Source organism: Dermochelys coriacea, chromosome 2 (assembly GCF_009764565.3).
Source record: "Dermochelys coriacea isolate rDerCor1 chromosome 2, rDerCor1.pri.v4, whole genome shotgun sequence".
In the NCBI taxonomy this organism is placed as follows: domain Eukaryota; kingdom Metazoa; phylum Chordata; order Testudines; family Dermochelyidae; genus Dermochelys; species Dermochelys coriacea.
Genome location: NC_050069.1, coordinates 270055368 through 270072804, shown reverse-complemented (window position 1 = coordinate 270072804; position 17437 = coordinate 270055368). Strand labels below are relative to the sequence as shown.

At 44.5% G+C, this 17437-nt stretch overlaps 1 protein-coding gene across 1 annotated transcript in view; it reads right to left on the bottom strand.

Annotated features, from left to right (window-relative positions):
• Positions 1–17437, bottom strand: part of LOC119850707 (zinc finger protein 777-like) — a 58502-nt gene that overhangs the window by 39387 nt on the left and 1678 nt on the right. Inside the window, exons 2-7 of the mRNA XM_038389130.2 lie at positions 15884–16276; positions 11688–11814; positions 9896–10012; positions 8274–8528; positions 4137–5232; positions 236–338 (exon numbers count right to left, since the gene is read on the bottom strand). Of these exons, the coding sequence (XP_038245058.1) occupies positions 236–338; positions 4137–5232; positions 8274–8528; positions 9896–10012; positions 11688–11814; positions 15884–16276 (2091 nt within the window). The remainder of the gene's footprint in view (positions 1–235; positions 339–4136; positions 5233–8273; positions 8529–9895; positions 10013–11687; positions 11815–15883; positions 16277–17437) is intronic.

Sequence of the window (17437 nt, the reverse complement as noted above, 5' to 3'; positions counted from 1 at the left end):
AGAATCCACCTTTCTCTCCCCAGCTTGAATTGCTGCCACTATTGTCCACCAGGAAATCTCTGCAGTTTGCAATGAAGTTCATTCAGAGGCCGCAGGGGGTTGTAAATGCATTGGATGCCATGACTCCACAACCCATCCCAGAACCTGTTTCCAAGGACAGAAAATTAGAGGAATGCAAGGTCATATTCTCATCTGGTAGAGTCAGCTACAAGAGACGCAACTCAAGAGCTCTCACTTGCCACTGGCCCCTCAGTGCTTCCTGAGCTTGGATCTTTGTTCTTACGGGGTCACATTCCAGTTGAGATACTTTATGGTTTATTGAGGTGTTCATTATGAAGCTGATTGAGAAGAGAGTTAAATCTCTCGACAGCTTAAATTGCTTTGGGCTGAAACTTGACATGCACATCACACACCAAAGCAGGGCTGTTTCATACCCTGCCCCCTAAATTTTTTACATCAGCTTTCAGATATTTTCTGTCTCCAAAGCAGTCCCAGATCCTTCTGGACCTTGTGTTTGTAAGGCAGACTCTGGCCCCCATCCTGCAATCAGATCCGCATGGGCAGACCATATGATGTATCACAGCAGCACCAAGAGGCCCCAAGTGAGATGGGACTCCATTGACCAAGGCACTATACAGACACATGCTAGGCACACAAACCAGTGCCCCTGCACCCACACTGATCTGATTGGAAGATCAGAGGCTCATTTAAGGAAAAAAACAATTTAAGATGCTTGGTGTCTTGTCTGCACTGGTGATTTCTGTTATTTGGTTCAGTATGTTAAGTTGACATTGGTTTGCAGAGCAGCTTCTGCACAAGCCTACAAACTCCCTCACTCACGCACCTACAACTTGAGAATAAACCAATTCAGCTGACAAATACTCATCTCAGAGGGACCCACAGCCCATGGGTCATGACAATAAGAGAAACATTCTTAAATCTTTAACATTGAGAAAGGAATTTTAATTTAAAAACATACTGAGAAAATAGGGCCAAATTCTTCTAACGGCTGCATTCAGTGCCTGGATGAAAATGAGAGCAAAACGTGATGCTATGGGTTTCATTTAAACTTAAATACAGAGAGTGAAACGATGACATCCCCTGAAGTTTCGGTTGGCTGGCCTGATTCAAAGCATTACCAGTCTGGAAAAAGGAAACCTCCTTCCAAGCATGACATTAAAAAATAGTATGTATGCAGCCTGGAAGCTGCCTGGAATGTACAACACAATTGTCTTTCCCCAACTGTGAGTGTTGCATGTACAGCCAATACGACTCCACTCACAGGCCAGAGCTGTCCCTTTCTACTAGCTGGACAACACACAAGTCTGAGTTTGCTACAGCCTTTGAGCCAATAGACCTGGGTCTCTCAGCTGAGGCAACACAGCTTTATGCTTTCAGATCCTAGGTTAAATCGCTCACCTGAGCTGGAGCCCACGTTCAGCCATCAACCACTTTCCCAATCCCAGATGCAGATGGAACTCAGTGGGGCAGGAGGACTCCAGATCTCACCTCCTCATCTCTGCACAAGGGTGGACATCAGTGTTTCCCCAACTCTCCCTCTCCCATGCTGGGGTAGGCAGCCCCCGTTTCTCCTCACTAGGCGATGGGCTATGCTGAAGAGACAGAGTACAGCCTGGGAACAAGCCGGTAGCCATTTAAAGCAAAACCCAGAGAAGATTCTTCCTCAGCTCTGGGCATGAGCAGCACCATCTACACAGGGGAAGAGCTCACAGAACAGGCCAGTCTCCAAACAGTATGGACACCCAGCAGTGAGTCCATAGTTCAAATGCCGAGACAGTCCCTGACCGCTATATCCCTGACTGGGTTTATATTGGTTCCCAATATCTTTGTAGCCTATCTTGTTACTTTTTAAATTCTCTCAATCCAGAATGCTTGTATTTTATCTGGAAGAAGAGAATTCCAAGCATTAGAGCCCCGCAATTAAAACAGCCAGAGGAAATATGTGGTATTATAATTTGGGGGAGGGAGGTACAACTGCAATTTCCAATAAAATGCTCTACTGCAAAATCAGGTTGTAAGGGACCACGAAGCAAGGCCAGTCCAGTGATTAGGGCTGTTGCTTAGCACATATAGGACCTGAGTTCAATTCCTTACAGGATGTGATGGGATAAACACATTACAGGTTGTGAAGTACTTAGATACTATGATAATTGGGGCCACATAAGTGCTTAAGATAGAGTCAGTGCATAGCTAGCTAATACATTACATTTTATATAAACAGAACATACATTGATGCCTCTAATGAGATGCCTATTTTTACGTAGCACACAATTTAGTCTGAAAAACATGTTAACAGCTTTAAAAAGAAATAAACACCATGGTTTACTGGCCATATTGTCCAAATGGGTGCAATTTATCTGTGATCAGGCCAGAATAAGGCACTGACACCACCTAAATCCTACTTAACTCACCCAGTTGCTGGCCATCTGCACAGGGGAGAATTTCATCCAATAGGAGAGGATTCTACATTGGCACCCAGGAGTGCACTGTACAGACTAATATGACTTTTCAGCTCAAATTTCTCTAGATCTAATCTGTGACCAAAACCAATAAAATTAAATGTGATGCCACTAATCACGTGAACTGCAAGAATCATGAGATGACAGAACTGGAATAATCACAGAGCTGTAAGAATTTCAGAAAAAGGCACTGGGAGGAAGGAGTAATCCAGTAGCACGAAGCTGGATTGTTTATAGCCCAGTATGAAGAGCTATTGGTCCCTCCCTCTGCACTGACTCCAGTGTGACAACAATATGAAATTCAATACCTGAATATTCACCATTCAGTGGATCCTTGGGAAATACAACCGGATCTAGAAACAGGTGTTTCCTAAACCCAACCCAAGGCTTTATTCCTCTTTCCACCCTGGGCTGCAGGAGATTCAGAGCCACGCCAAACACACACAGAAGAGCACCTGCGACACAACCACCCCACTCTGTGCTGCGTTGGTTTTTCCCATTCACAGCAGGACACTCTAGACACAGGGATACTGTGCTGGGAAACCAGCACCTGGCTCCATATCACTCTGAACACTGTGCTGAAACTAGCACTGACAGGGCTCCTCCAAGGATCTCCCAGCCCCACCCTCCCCTCCCAGACCTTACTGAATGAACATGCACTGAGCCAATGCCCCAGTGCAGTGTTCAAGAGGGTACTGCTCTTTCAGGTGAAATAGAACACCAAGGCCCTGACCACTTATGCTCTAATAAAGCCCATTAGAGAGTTAGCGTATATTTGCAAACTTTCTAATGCTGAGATGGGGCAGCTGAGAACAGTTGGCCAAGGGATGCAGTAGAAACTTTACCACTTGGGTCATTTGAAATTAGAACGACCAACAAATTTGGGAACATCATGTGTTGGCAGGGAGACAGACTGGATAACTGAGTAGATTCTTTTCATCACAAGAGCAGGGGTCTTTACATCAGTCAGCGAGACAAATTTCCACTTTACACTGTCTATCTTCCCAGAACAATAAAGAGGTAGGTGGCTGGCTGGCTTCCAGGTGGCACAACCATTTTAACGTGACTGGGATTCCACCGTATTGTATAATTAATCATTGTGTTAGGGCAAGACATCCTTTATCATTGTACATCTAAATAATCTATACAAAATTCTTTTTGTAGTTTGTGTGTGGATACGCTAATCATCTCGACTGGGATTGGAGCACGTACTATTCCTGTGCACTGTTAAAGAGATGCCATGTTCCACCCTGGGGCAGCTGCATCTCGGCAGCAGGTGACACGATCCCTGTATAAGGCATGTAAACCACTATGGGGTTTTCCAGATTAAAAGGTACGATGTACAGTGTAATATTTATATTTAAAAAAACTGAAATCTTAAATTTGCTTATCAAATAAAAGTTACTTCACATTTATTATCAAAAGGAATAGATTTAAAAAGCAGTTAGTCCTACTTCAGCAAAATATCCTGTACATTATGATGAATATTTACCCTAAATTAGCTTTTTCTGTTCTTTTTAATTTTGCTGCATGTTATTTGCTTTATTTGTTTTACATCAAATTATCAGTCCCTACACACTGTTGCACCACTGCTTCCTTTCACAAAGACTCCTGACTCAAATGCTCAGATTGGATGCAGCTCCCATTGGCTCCTACTCCCCTGTGTGCGTCCTCAAGTGGTACTTAAGGGACTGTTTATATCGGAAGCACTTAGTGCACTCAGTGCAGGGGTAGGGCCTCTCGCCGGTGTGAGCCCGCTGGTGCTCCAGCAGGTGGTGCTTCTGAGTGAAGTTCTTGCCGCACTCAGTGCAGTGGTAGGGTCGCTCCCCAGTGTGGATGCGCTGGTGCTCCAGCAGGTGGTGCTTGCGGATAAAGCCTTTGCCGCATTCAGTGCAGGCATGCGGCCGCTCCCGCGTGTGGATGCGATAGTGGTTGGTAAGCTTGGACTTCTCACTGAAGGTTTTCTCGCACTGGGTGCATTTATAGGGCCGCTCCCCAGTATGAGTCCTCTGGTGCCTGAGGAGATGGGAGGGACGACTAAAGTTTTTCCCACACTGAGGGCATATGAAGGACATCTCGCTCTTCCCAGTGTGGATCCTCTGGTGCATTATCAGGCTGATCTGCAGCCGGAAGCTCTTCCTGCACTCACTGCACGTGTACGGCCGCTCCCCCACGTGCGTGATCTGGTGTTTGCTGAGGCTCGACTTGTGGCTGAAGCTGCTCTCACACTCAGTGCATTTATAGGGTTTCCCTGCCGGTGGCGTTCTCGGCTCTGGCTTGAGGCTGTGCTTGTCTCTGAAGTTCTCCACACGTCGGGCCGGGCCAACTCCCCGTCGTGTGTGGCTGCGCTGGTGCAGGATAAACTGCTGCTTGATCCTGAAGCTTAAGTCGCACTCATTACATTCATAGGGCCCCTCTTTGAGATGGTTCCTCTGGTGGATTATAAAGTTGATCTTCAGCATGAAGCTTTTCCCACACTCAGGACAGATATAAGGTCTTTCCCTGGTGCGGTTTCTCTGGTGGACGATGACTGTCTTCGTTTCACTGGAGTCTCTTTCACAGGGAGTAGATTGCCCCGGCCTGTTTCCGACTGGGTTTCTCTGTTGCATTTTGGAACTGCACTGAGCTTCACAGGTTGTCCCCTGCTCATGATTCTGGAAAATCTGCTGCTCTGCTCTGCCCGAGAACATGGCATATGGCTCCAGGGAGTCAGGATCATCCTCCTCCTCAGTTTTGATCACAATCCCGTCATCTGGGAAAATTCAAAAGAGAACCAAGACATCATTAATTTCATCTGCTTAGGATAACGGAAGCCTCTTATGATTAAGACATTCTTGATACACAATGGAAACTGCCTGAGGAGTTTTTAGGAGCAAGTGACATACTGGGTCAGACTAAAGGTCTATAGAACCATAGAATATCAGGGTTGGAAGGGACCTCAGGAGGTCATCTAGTCCAACACCTGCTCAAAGCAGGACCAATCCCCAACTAAATCATCTAGGCCAGAATCCTGTCTTCCGACAGTGGCCAATGCCAGGTGCCCCAGAGGGAATGAACAGAACAGGTAATCATCAAGTGAGCCATCCCTTGTCGTTCATTCCCAGCTTCTGGCAAACAGAGGCTGGGGACATCGTCCCTGCCCATGCTGGCTAATAGCCATTGATGGACCCATCCTCCATGAACTTATCTAGTTCCCCATTTGGGTATGAGGAGGTATATTTGTTTAAATGGGAAAACAAATTTACCGTATATACCTGATCATAAGACAGTTCGTTTATAAGCCGACCCCCTCCCCAGGATGGATAAGTAAAAATGGTAAAAACTGTATGACCCTTTCATAAGCCGATCCTATATTTCAGGGGTTGGCAAACTTTGGCTCCTGGCCTGTCAGAGTAAGCCGCTGGCGGGTCAGGATGTTTTGTTTACCTGGAGTGTTCGCAGGCACGGAGCCCCTCAGCTCTCAATGGCGCCACTTCCCACGGCTCCCATTGGCTGGGAACGGCAAACCGCGGCCACAGGGAACTGAGGGGCTCCATGCCTGCAGAAGCTCCAGGTAAACAAAACGACAATGTATTAGATAGTCAATTCAATGATTTCATAAGAGTTTTAAATCATCAAATTTTGGTGAAGACCCATTTATAAGCTGATCCCGGCTCTTTGATGCGTCACTTTTTTACCAAAAATATTTGGCTTATGAACGAGTATATATGGTAATCTATTCAGCAATCCCCTCACCCACTTCTCCCTGAAACAAATGTGGCTTGGCATACAGTTCAGGGACACCATTTTGTGATATCCCCTTGTTAATAAAATATTGGCTGAGTATAGATCATTCTCAGCAAGATCAGAAGCATCCTCAATGACACTGTGCAGACCCCAACCTGAGAAGAGCGCTTGTTTGTCAGCCTTAAGTCCTGCAGCAGGAGTCTGGCTGGGTCTTGCCATTTGTATATAAACAAAGCTATTATTAGCTTTTACACTTTAGAGAGTCAGGGTTTGTAAGTGAGACACGGCTCAGTTCCTACAGGACAGCACTATACCACCACCTCCTAAGCAGCAAATTATCATCACGTGCATCAAAGATCACCTAGGACGGAGCTAAACATATCTATGAAATAAGCTAACTAAAAGTAGTGTCAAAAATTGTTCCAATTCACTTTACGTCGGTAGGGAATAGGTAAGAAAACAGAGGAATGCACATATAACCCAGATAAATAGTTGGCTGCCAGCTACTGAGAGAAACAAGAAAAGGTTTCTTTAAAAAAAAAAAAGTGGGGGGGAGGGTTGTAAAATTTACTGATCTTCACAAAAGCCAGAGAGATCTTGGCAACACAAAATACCATAAAGCAACATATAATACTGAGCTACAAGGCAGGGGGGACTTTCATCCAAGTTTTACTTTGGATGGTGAAGTCCTGGATGAGATAGAGCACTCCAGTAATGTTAATTTGGCTAAAACAATTTGGTCCATTTTAGGTTTGTTTTAGGATTCTCCCTCTGCATTCCCCACTTGTAGGAAAAGGATGCGTTAGGCAAAACGGGATGAAATCACTATGACTACACTACACAGAGCTATGACGAGGCTGGCTTTTCCTTCTTGGCCACATTAGCAAGACAGACTTAGCAGAATGGAAAATATCTGCACTAATCACAGGACCCAGTTAATCATCACTCTGGGTCTCCCTGGAAAACATGGCATGATGATCAGGCCCCTCTGGGTAAGTATGAGGTAGACTATGCTTTCCACTGGGCGTGGTATTTGATTAGTTCCCAGTCACGCTACATGGCACAAAATGTCCAAGGTATACATATAGGTCTGGTAGATACTCTGGGTGTCTGCTCTCCCCTAGCAGAGCTCACCAATAACTTTATACCCAATTCCTTGCCTTCTAGGAATAAGCCCTTTGACAGGTTAAAAGACTTAACTCTAGTTCCTACGTAACAGTCATCCAAACACACTTCTAATTCTACCTTAATCCTATTTTAGCTCATAGTATTTACACAGCAGTTTTCTTCTACCCAGAGGGGGCTGCTTTCGACAGCTGAATAGGGTCTGGTAAATCCTCAGGAAAAGCATTGTTTGGGGATAGCCGAGTTTGCTTATCTCTGGAAGCACTTAGTTTCTTCAGTGTTTTGATCCAGTTTCTGAGCAGACTAGCTGGTGATGGAGAAGCGGATATGGTTGGCTAATGCTTTCCTCCATTCCATGTAGTGAGTATCTGCAATGTGGGCTCACTGGCATTTTACAAGATTTTGCACTATAATAGAGTTCCTCTCATACTCAATGCATTGGCAAGGTGTCTCACTCTTGAGTCTCTGATGTCTAATAGGACACAAAAGGTGGTTGAAGCCTTCTCCCCACCAGGAACATGCTAGTCACCTGTTACAGCCTAATGAATGAAGTCTCTGCTGTGCAGTAGGACGGGTCTTCAGAGAGACGTTTCTGACATTTACTATGCGTGTCTGGTGTGTCTTACTCTGGAGTCCCGACTTGATGTGTGACTTCCACTGCTCTCATGGTCACTACTTCCACAGGTTTCCCTCCTGCATGGGTTTCTGGTGGGATTTAAGACTGTTCTTTTGATTAAAAATTTCTCCCTTCCCCCCCAGGCAGACTTTGGGCTTCCCTCCCGTATTTATTCTCTGCTGCACTGTACATCACTGCTGTACCCTGGAGCTTTTCCTCACTCTGTGCATTCATACAGTCCTGCTTTTGCTCTGCTCCTCTGATGTAATACAAGGCTTCTCCTTGACCTAAAGCTTTTCTCACATTCAACACATACAGCCTCTCACCTGTGCAGTTACCCTGCTGAACAATGACTCTTCTGATTTCACTGAAATCTGTTTTATATTCGGTGGACTCGTCCAGACAGTTCCCTGAGGGGTTTCTCGGAGGCGTTACTGAGCCATACGGACTACCATGGGTTGCTTCCTGGTCTGGATTCTGGAAACTTCCTTCTGATCGTTCCAACATTCTGTGCAGCTCCAGGTTTTCAGGGCAGTCCTCAGGATGAATCTCCTCTGTTTTGATCACAACCCTTATACCTGCTGCAATAAAGAGAGAACCCAGATATGATTCATTCCACTGAGCTGGGATATAAGAAACCATTAGCAATAATCCTTTTCTGATTCACAGTGCATTCACATCACGGAAAGAGTGACACTGCAGACACCACAATTTTAGGGCTGATTTGCCATTTTTGCGTTTTCCTGCAGAAGGTGATTTGCCCTGACCTCAAACCACTACTGTAGAAGTCTTTAGTAGTGCCTCAGTCACCTCAAACGTTCCCGGGGTTAATGATCTTCCTAAATCCCAACGCTGCAAGCTTCAGGGGATCCAGAATCCGATAGCCAGTATAATCTCTTTCTCCAAGACCATCTCACCCCAACCCTCCATCACCTTTCTATGCAGCTCCATATCCAGCCTCCTGGCCATGCAGTGAGCTCATTCCACCCTCGCTCTCTGATCTTCCAGTTGCTCATCCTAGTTGCCCTAATCCTCATCTCTCCTAATGGGACAAGGTGCAGAGACACCACCTGGTCCCCACTGAACAGGGTGTTCACCCCATCTTAGCTTCCCCCCAGTCTGAAAAGGTGCACTCAGAGAGGCATGCTAGGAAGGATGGGTTAGTGGACAGGGCCCTGGACTGGGACTCAGGATACTTGGAGTCAATGTCTGCCTCAGCCAGACTGCCTGTGTTAACCTGGACAAGTCACTTAATCTACCCTGTGCCTCAGTTTCCTGAGCTATAAAACATGGACTAGCATACCTTACCTCAAAGGGATGTTCTGAAGACAAATCTATCAGTGACTATGAGGTGCTAGATACTACAGTGAGGAGAGGCAGACAGATAGAAAGAAGGGCTATAAGAGCGGTTGCTTGAGAGGCAGGGGAGAAGGGGAGTCTTTGGAAAGATTGGGTTGAACCCCAAGTATTTCCATTTCCATGCTTGTATTAGCTGATTCTCTTTCCTTGTTATAAGCACTAACCCTGCAAGGAAGATACCTTGTGGACTGCAGCTGTATTGTTTTCCCTGCTGAGTCATTCTACCACTTACAGTGCCCTGTTCCCATGACTCCACAGCCTGGAGTGTCACTGTTTTGCAGGCTGACCTATAACTGGATACTGAGTAATTATGTGTCCAAACCTTGCTCCCTTGAGTCTAAGATTGTCTTTAACCCCAACTGTGCTTTCCCTCTCCCCTTACTGTCTCTCTGTTCTTCCCTCACTGTAGCAACCCAGCAAGGAATACTCCTGCCCTTGTTCTCTCTCTCTCTCTACTCCATCTCTGGTAGAACTCTGCATTCTGCCCAGAATCAGCGCCCCCAGATGTGCAATGCACCATATCATTATTCTACTTATCAGATGCTACAATTAATACATTTACTCGGTATTGCGTAAATCTGCTACTCACCTGCACTTGGGTCAGTAAGGATTTCTCTCTCCTCATCTGAGTCCTGCAGCCCTCTGACCCGTGACTCTACTCCTTGTTCAATATGTGACAAAACACCAGGTTTGGAAATTGCAGAGTCTATTCAGTGAGAAAGAGATTATTGTGCCATAAGCTTTAACAACATTTCCCCTTACCTTTCCTCAGTGGATATGATGGGTACAGTGAATGGACACAAGAATGTTTTAATGCAGACTCTGAAAAAGGGAAATGAATCTCATGAGTGTTTGATTGGGTTCCCTAGATGAAAATCAGGAATTTCCAGGCCTAATGGAATTTGAGACCCCTCATGTACAAAGAAAGGATTAAAGGGAAACCCTCAACTTCAAAACAAAACAAAACAAAAAAATCACACTGAGAATTTTTCAGCTTCCTGGGTGAAATCCTGGTCCCACTGAAGTCAATAGTAAAACTCCCATTGACTTCAACAGGGTTAGCAACCCACTACTGCAACAACTAACACCTAAGAGAACTGTAACTGTCAGAGTAGGCAAAAGTTATTCCTCTGTTTTTTCCGATTTGTTCAGTGTGCAGTTGACAACACTGCCTGTAAAGGCAATGCTACTGTTTCTCCTGCGTGTGTGTGTGGGGGGGCAAGTTTATTTTAAACTTGTTTAAAAAATGCAATAAAGTCACAAAAATCAGCAGGAGGACACAGGAAGCAACATAAGAACTGAAATTACATTTAACTCAGACTCTGAAATCAGCTACACAGTGTCCCTTTAGAGCACTTGTTCTTTATCATAATGATCTGAAAAGTATCTGCATACAGGAACCGTTCCTCATCATTTTTCATAAAAGTCATTTCTCCCCCACCACCATATTCCAGAAGCAATGACCAACCACCACCCTTTAGCAAAGGAGATGGGGGGGGGGACGGGAGGGGAACAGGACATTTCAGAGGAGTTCAGCATTGGCCCAACTTAAATGGGAACAGCATTAGGTCAATGCTGAAAGTCAGCCTTTAATTATTAATGTATGTGTCTATACGGCATGTCTACAGCAGTTTTTATATTCAAAGCACCATTTTAAAGTGAACTCAGCATTCCTTAAAGGCACTGGATTAAGAGTTTTGGAGACCTGTGTTTATCCAGAAAATAGGTGCAGCATAAGCAAACAATGCAGGCTTTTCCCATGCTGCTCCGCCAGCACGTCTCAGCCCTGATGTGAGCATCGCCTAGCAGTTTTTATAAGAAAGACTAAGATTTTGTTATGGATATTTTTAGTAAAAGTCACGGACTGGTCATGGGCAATAAAGAAAAAGTCACAGAAGCCCGTGACCTGTCCATGACTTTTACTAAAAATATCCATGACAAAATGGGAAGCTCAGCTGCAGGGTCCCCACACTGTCGGGCAACGGTTAGGCAGCTGTGGGGTCCTATTCGGCGCTCCAGGGGGTGCTCAGAGCTCTGGGGGCCCCCCTTGCCATCCACTCAGAGCTCCAGGGGGGTAGGGCCACTCGGAGCTCCGCGCACCCCCCCCCAGAGCTAGAGTCACGGAGGTCGCTGGAAGTCACAGATTCTGTGACTACCGTGATCTCTATGAAAAAAATCATAGCCTTATTTATAAGGGATGAACACACATATGTCCAGTCACTACCCAAAGCTAGAAAGCAGTGGAAGGAGGAGTATTTTTAAGTCTACTTTTAAAAGGGAGCTGACCTTCAATCATAAAGACACTGAGGACACTATGTGCTGACCCACCAGCCTGTAAAATCTCTGAAGTTCATTTAGAATAGGTGAAAACTGATCTTTACCTAAGGAGATCAAAGATTCATAATTGCCCTTCATCACATTCTTGTACAGTTCCTTCTGCCATTCGTCTAGTTTCTCCCACTCCTTCTCGTTGAAATAGACTGAGACATCATCAAATGTCACGGGCACCTGGAATCACAAACGTTACACACTTAGCACCTTCTGCAACACTTATATCTTGGCATCTCATTCCTTAACTTCAATGAAAGGCGAATAAAACCTCTTTTCATCCCACTCAGATGTCAAAGCTAAGTCAGTAAGGTGAAGAATTCACAACACAGAAATCTATTCTCATGTGTATCTGGAAACAATTCTCAGATTCCTATTTTCACAACATAATGTATCTCAGTTGAAACCCTGGCTCTGAACACTGCCGGCTTCAAATCCAGATCAGAATTTATCCAAACCCCACAGATCTGATTCTATAAACTGGGACGAAGGCCACTGAAATTATTCAAGTTATAATGTGTGTCAAATTAATAAATGAGATCAGAATCAGGCATCATGGCTGATCCTCATTTCTGTGAAGGAGATGACCTCAAGCCCCATGTTTAATTGCTCCAGAACTCTGGAGAAATTCTGTTCCAGACCTGAGGTTCACAGTTTTGGACTGTCACTAGTTATTATACAAAACTGATTCAGAAATGTTTACAGTTTGCAGATACACATAGAGGCAGCTCTTTTCTGCAGAGCTGGGCAAATATTTCATAATAATTCATTCATATGGTGAATTCCACCTGATAAAATCATCAAACAGATTGCAGTTTTAAGGTTATTTGCCAACTAATTACTTCTGCAGATAATTCCAAGGTGTAGCTAATTTGCAAGAACTTTGTTATGAGTATTTGAACGGAGCAGTTTGGATTGGACACACAGCCCTTTGTTTCAGTTTCGACTGGATGACTATGATTCAGAATTAAGTATTGACACTTATAAATTTGATAGTCTTTGTGAATATGCAGCAATGTTTATTTTAAAAAAATACCATTTTCAGTGACATTTCCACCAGTAAACCTTCCTGCTAAAATATCTGTGAAGTGCAAAAGCTGGCAATGCAAATATGAATGAACTTTAAAGGAACTTTTATTTTTGTTTGGTTGCATTGTTCACCTAGTACCAATTTTTATTTTTAAGTACATCAAGCCTGTTCCCTTTCTCCCGAGTCCCAGCTACGCCCTTTTGGCTGGCACCAGAGAACACCTACCTGTTGCTTCCTGCCACCCTTTCCTAGCCTCAGACACCCCTTACCTGCTCTCTTCTGCTTGGTTGCCTCACTAATGGCAACTTGTAATATCAGGGAATCAGTCTGGCATGGATCAGCGTTCACGTCACACTCCCCATCAGTACCCGGCCTTGGCCGTGGAAGCTAATGATCCAGCCAGTGGACCAAACACAATGATGAATCCTGGTCATTTGCCACCTGAGGCATGTTGTGTATACACTAAGAAGAAGTCTGGCTACTGGAAGAAGACTGTCAGCCATGAACCATTACCCCCAAATCCTAATGAACTGGATCTGAGAAATCCCTACTTTAAAAAAATCCCTACAGCAAAAAAAAATTTAGTACAACAGAAGCAGGAATCTGGCTAAACAATCAGTGGGATCACTGGATAATCAAGGTGCTAACGGAGCAGTCAAAGATAAGGCCATTGCAGAGAAACTAAACAAATTATTTGTATCGATCTTCAGTGCACAGGTTGTGAGAGAGATTCCCACACCTGAGCCATTCTTTTTAGATGACAAATCTGAGGAAGCTTAGGGAACAAACTAATGACTTATTACTGTTTAATTTATCAGGACCCGATGCTACTCACACAAGAGTTCTGAAGGAACTCAAATATGAAATTGCAGAACTACAAACTGTGGTATGTAACCTATCACTTAAATCAGCTTCTGTACCAGATGATTGGACAATAGCTAATGACAGGTTTCAGAGTAGCAGCCGTGTTAGTCTGTATTCGCAAAAAGAAAAGGAGTACTTGTGGCACCTTAGAGACTAACAAATTTATTTGAGCTTAAGCTTTCGTGAGCTACAGCTCACTTCATCGTATGCATCCGATGAAGTGAGCTGTAGCTCACGAAAGCTTATGCTCAAATAAATGTTAGTCTCTAAGGTGCCACAAGTACAATAGCTAATGTGACACCAATTTTCAAAAAAGGCTCCAGAGGTGATCCCGGCAATTACAGGCCAGCAAACCTAACTTCAGTACCAGGCAAATTGATTGAAACTATAGTACAGAACAGAATTATCAAACATAGATGAACATGTTTTGTTGGGGAAGAGTCAACACAGCTTTTGAAAAGGGAAATCATGCCTCACCCATCTATTAGAATTCTTTGAGGGAGTCAAACATGTGGACAAGAGTGATCCACTGGATACAGTATACTCAGACTTTCAGAAAGCCTTTGACAAGGTCCCTCAACAAAGACTCTTAAGCAAAACAAGCAGTCATGGGATAAGAGGGACGGTCCTCTCATGGATCAGTAACTGGTTTAAAAAGACAGGAAACAAAGAGTAGGAATAAATGGTTGGTTTTTAGAATGGAGAGCGGTCAATAGTGGTGTCCCCCAGGGGCCTGTACTGGGACCAGTGCTGATCTACATATTCATATATGATCTGGGAAAAGGGGTGAACAGTGAGGTAGCACAATTGGCAGATGACACAAAATTACTCAAGATAGTAAAGCAGACTGCAAAGTGTTACAAGGGATCTCACAAAACTGGGTGACTGGGCAATAAAATGGCAGATGAAATTCAATGTTGATAAATGCAAAGTAATGAGCATTGGAAAACATAATCCCAACTATACATACAAAATTATGGGAGTCTAGATTAGCTGTGACCACTCAAGAAATATATCCTGGAGTCAGTGAATAGGTCTCTGGAAACATCCACTCAATGTACAGCGGCAGTCAAAAAAGCTAACAGAATGTTGGGAATCATTAGGAAGGGATAGATAGGACAAAAACAACGAAGAGTCTGATGTCACCTTAAAGATTAACAGATTTATTTGGGCATAAACTTTCGTGAGTAAAAAATCCAATTCTTCAGATGCCTCATCTGAGGAAGTGGGTTTTTTACCCACAAAAGCTTAATCTGAAGAAGTGGGCTTTTTACCCATGAAATAAATCTGTTAGTCTTTAAGGTGCCATCTGACTCCTCATTGTTTTTGTGGATACAGACTAACACGGCTACCCCTCTGATAGATAAGATAGAAAATATCATAATGCCTCTATACAGATCAAAGGTATACACACATCTTGAATACTCCATGCAGTTCTGGTCACCCCATCTCAAAAAAAAAAAAATATATTGGAATTGGAAAAGGCACAGAAAAGGGCAGCAAAAATGACTGGGGTACTGAACAGCTTCCATAAGAGGGGAGATTTCCAAGACCTTGGAAAAGAGACGACTAAGAGGGGGTATAATAGAGGTCTATAAAATCTTGACCAGTGTGGAAAAAGTGAATAAGGAAGTGTTATTTACCCCTTCCCATAACACAAGAACTAGGGGTCGCTCAATGAAATTAATAGGCAGCACGTTTAAAACAAACGAAAGGAAGTACTTCTTCACACAACGTACAGTCAACCTGCAGAACTCTTTGCCACGGGATGTTGTGAAGGTCAAGACTAGAACAAGGTTCAAAAAAGAATTAGATAAATTCATGGAGGATAGGGCCATCAATGGCTATTCTGTTAGCCAGAAGCTGGGAGTGGATGACAGGGGATGGATCACTTGATGATTGCCCTGTTCTGTTCATTCCCTCTGAAGTTCCTAGCATTGGCCACTGTCAGAAGACAGGATACTGGGCTAGATGGACCACTGGTCTGACCCAATTTGGCTGTTCTTATGTTAATATTTTTGTTCATAACAAGGACATTCTCCTCTGATCCACTTCCCACAAACAGCTCCAGAGAGGGAAAAGAAGCATGAAAATATTAAGGGGCAGTTTTATTTCTGAATTTCTTTGAGCTCCTAGTTCAATTAACTCTCACCAGGGCTCACTTCTTCCCAGCTCCTCCACACGCCTTACTCCAGCCATAGTATATGCTCTACTGTTCTCTAGTCTGCAGTAGGCACTTGTAAAACGTGCCTCTAATTCTGCATCCAAACTGCAGGCTTGAGCTTGCGTTCAAAGCTCTAGAGACTGGTTTGAACATTTAGTCTTCCCTGCCAGCACTAGCTGAGATATTGTTACCTTGGGGACTTCTCCATTAGTGCCTGGGGGGAGCCTCAGGATCCAGAAGTTCCTGTTCTTCAGCAGGTTCTCCATGTTCTCCAGCCTCCTCTGCAGCAGCCCATACTCCTGGATCAGAGTTCCCAGTGCAGCACATTTACTCTCCAACTGGTTGCCAAGTTCCACTGCTGTTTTCTCACAGTCTATTAATTTCTTCTCAGCCATCCCAGTTCTCCCCTCCAGATCCAACAACCGTGTGGCATGAGAATCCACCTTCCTCTCTACGGCTTGAATTGCTGCCACAACAGTCAGGGAAATCTCTGCAGTCTGAGTTTCTCTTTCCAAAGTTCGTTCCGGGACAATGGGAGGCAGTAAAGGAGATGGGCACTGTGTCACTGCATCCAGTTCTGGACCCTGTTTGCAAAGACAGACATTAGACATGGAGTTGTGGTCACATGGTCGGCTACAGAGAGAAACAGGGCAAGAGTCTCCTGCTCTTAGCAATACCTGGTATTGGATCTTAAGTCTTATGGGGACATTCCCATGGGTTTCAAAAAGCAGTCAGTGCACATGTCCAGTTACAGCTCATATTTAAGGGACCCACAGACTTCAGTTAAAGGGAAAGTTATTTTTCAATTTTTTAATTGATTAGAAAAGGGGAAATGAACTTCACTCTCTTATATTCCTGTAGTCCCTTTTCCCTACATGTGCCAGACTCTTAAGTAGTATTTAGATTGTTGGATTTGAAGCCATTAAGCAGCTCACTCTTATACCATCCTTAGGTTACAGTCTCACTGGAATACACAAAATAAGGGATGTGTCTTGTCAGTTCTCAGGAGGAAAACCTGGAAGGGAGACCCTGGCAGCCGCTGGAAATGGTTTTGGTGATTTGGTTCTGTACTGATGTCTAAGCAAAGATTCATCAAAATTCAAGAGGCACCGTGCTACTGAGGTGCCATCTTTCAAGGTATGTCTACACTGCACCCTCCCTATGGCAGCATGTAGAGTACATACAATACATGCCCCCCAGCACAGGTAAAAACAGCAGTACAGACGGTGAGGTACTGCTGAGGCGAGTAAAAACATAGCTGTACCCTACACAGCTCTCTACAAGCCCAAGCTGTGCCTTCCTTGTATATACTGCTATTATTTAGCAGTGTAGTGTCCCACTGTCTCCTTGCTGCTGGAGCGTTCCCCACCACAAGGAAAGGCTCTGGCGGAGGGAAGACAGTGGGGAAAGGCTCCAGTAGATCTCTGCAGCGAGGAAAGGCTCTGGCAGCAGGGAACTGCCTGAGTTTTTCCCCGCTACAGTGAAAGACTCCAGCCGCAGGGAAAGGCTCTGGCAGGGAAGAGGCACAAGGAAAGGTTCCAGCAACTCCTCACTGCAGAAGCCTTTCCCCGCTGCTAAAGCCTTTCACTGCTGGGTGTAGCTACATACTGCAGGGTGGTTGCAGCCTACCTTTCACTGCCGCGTGCAGCTACACATACCCTACAAGCCATGGCCAGTGGTGTGCAACAGATGAGAGAGAAAAAGCGAGAACCTGACTCTTTGTGGTCATTTAACATTCCTTAATA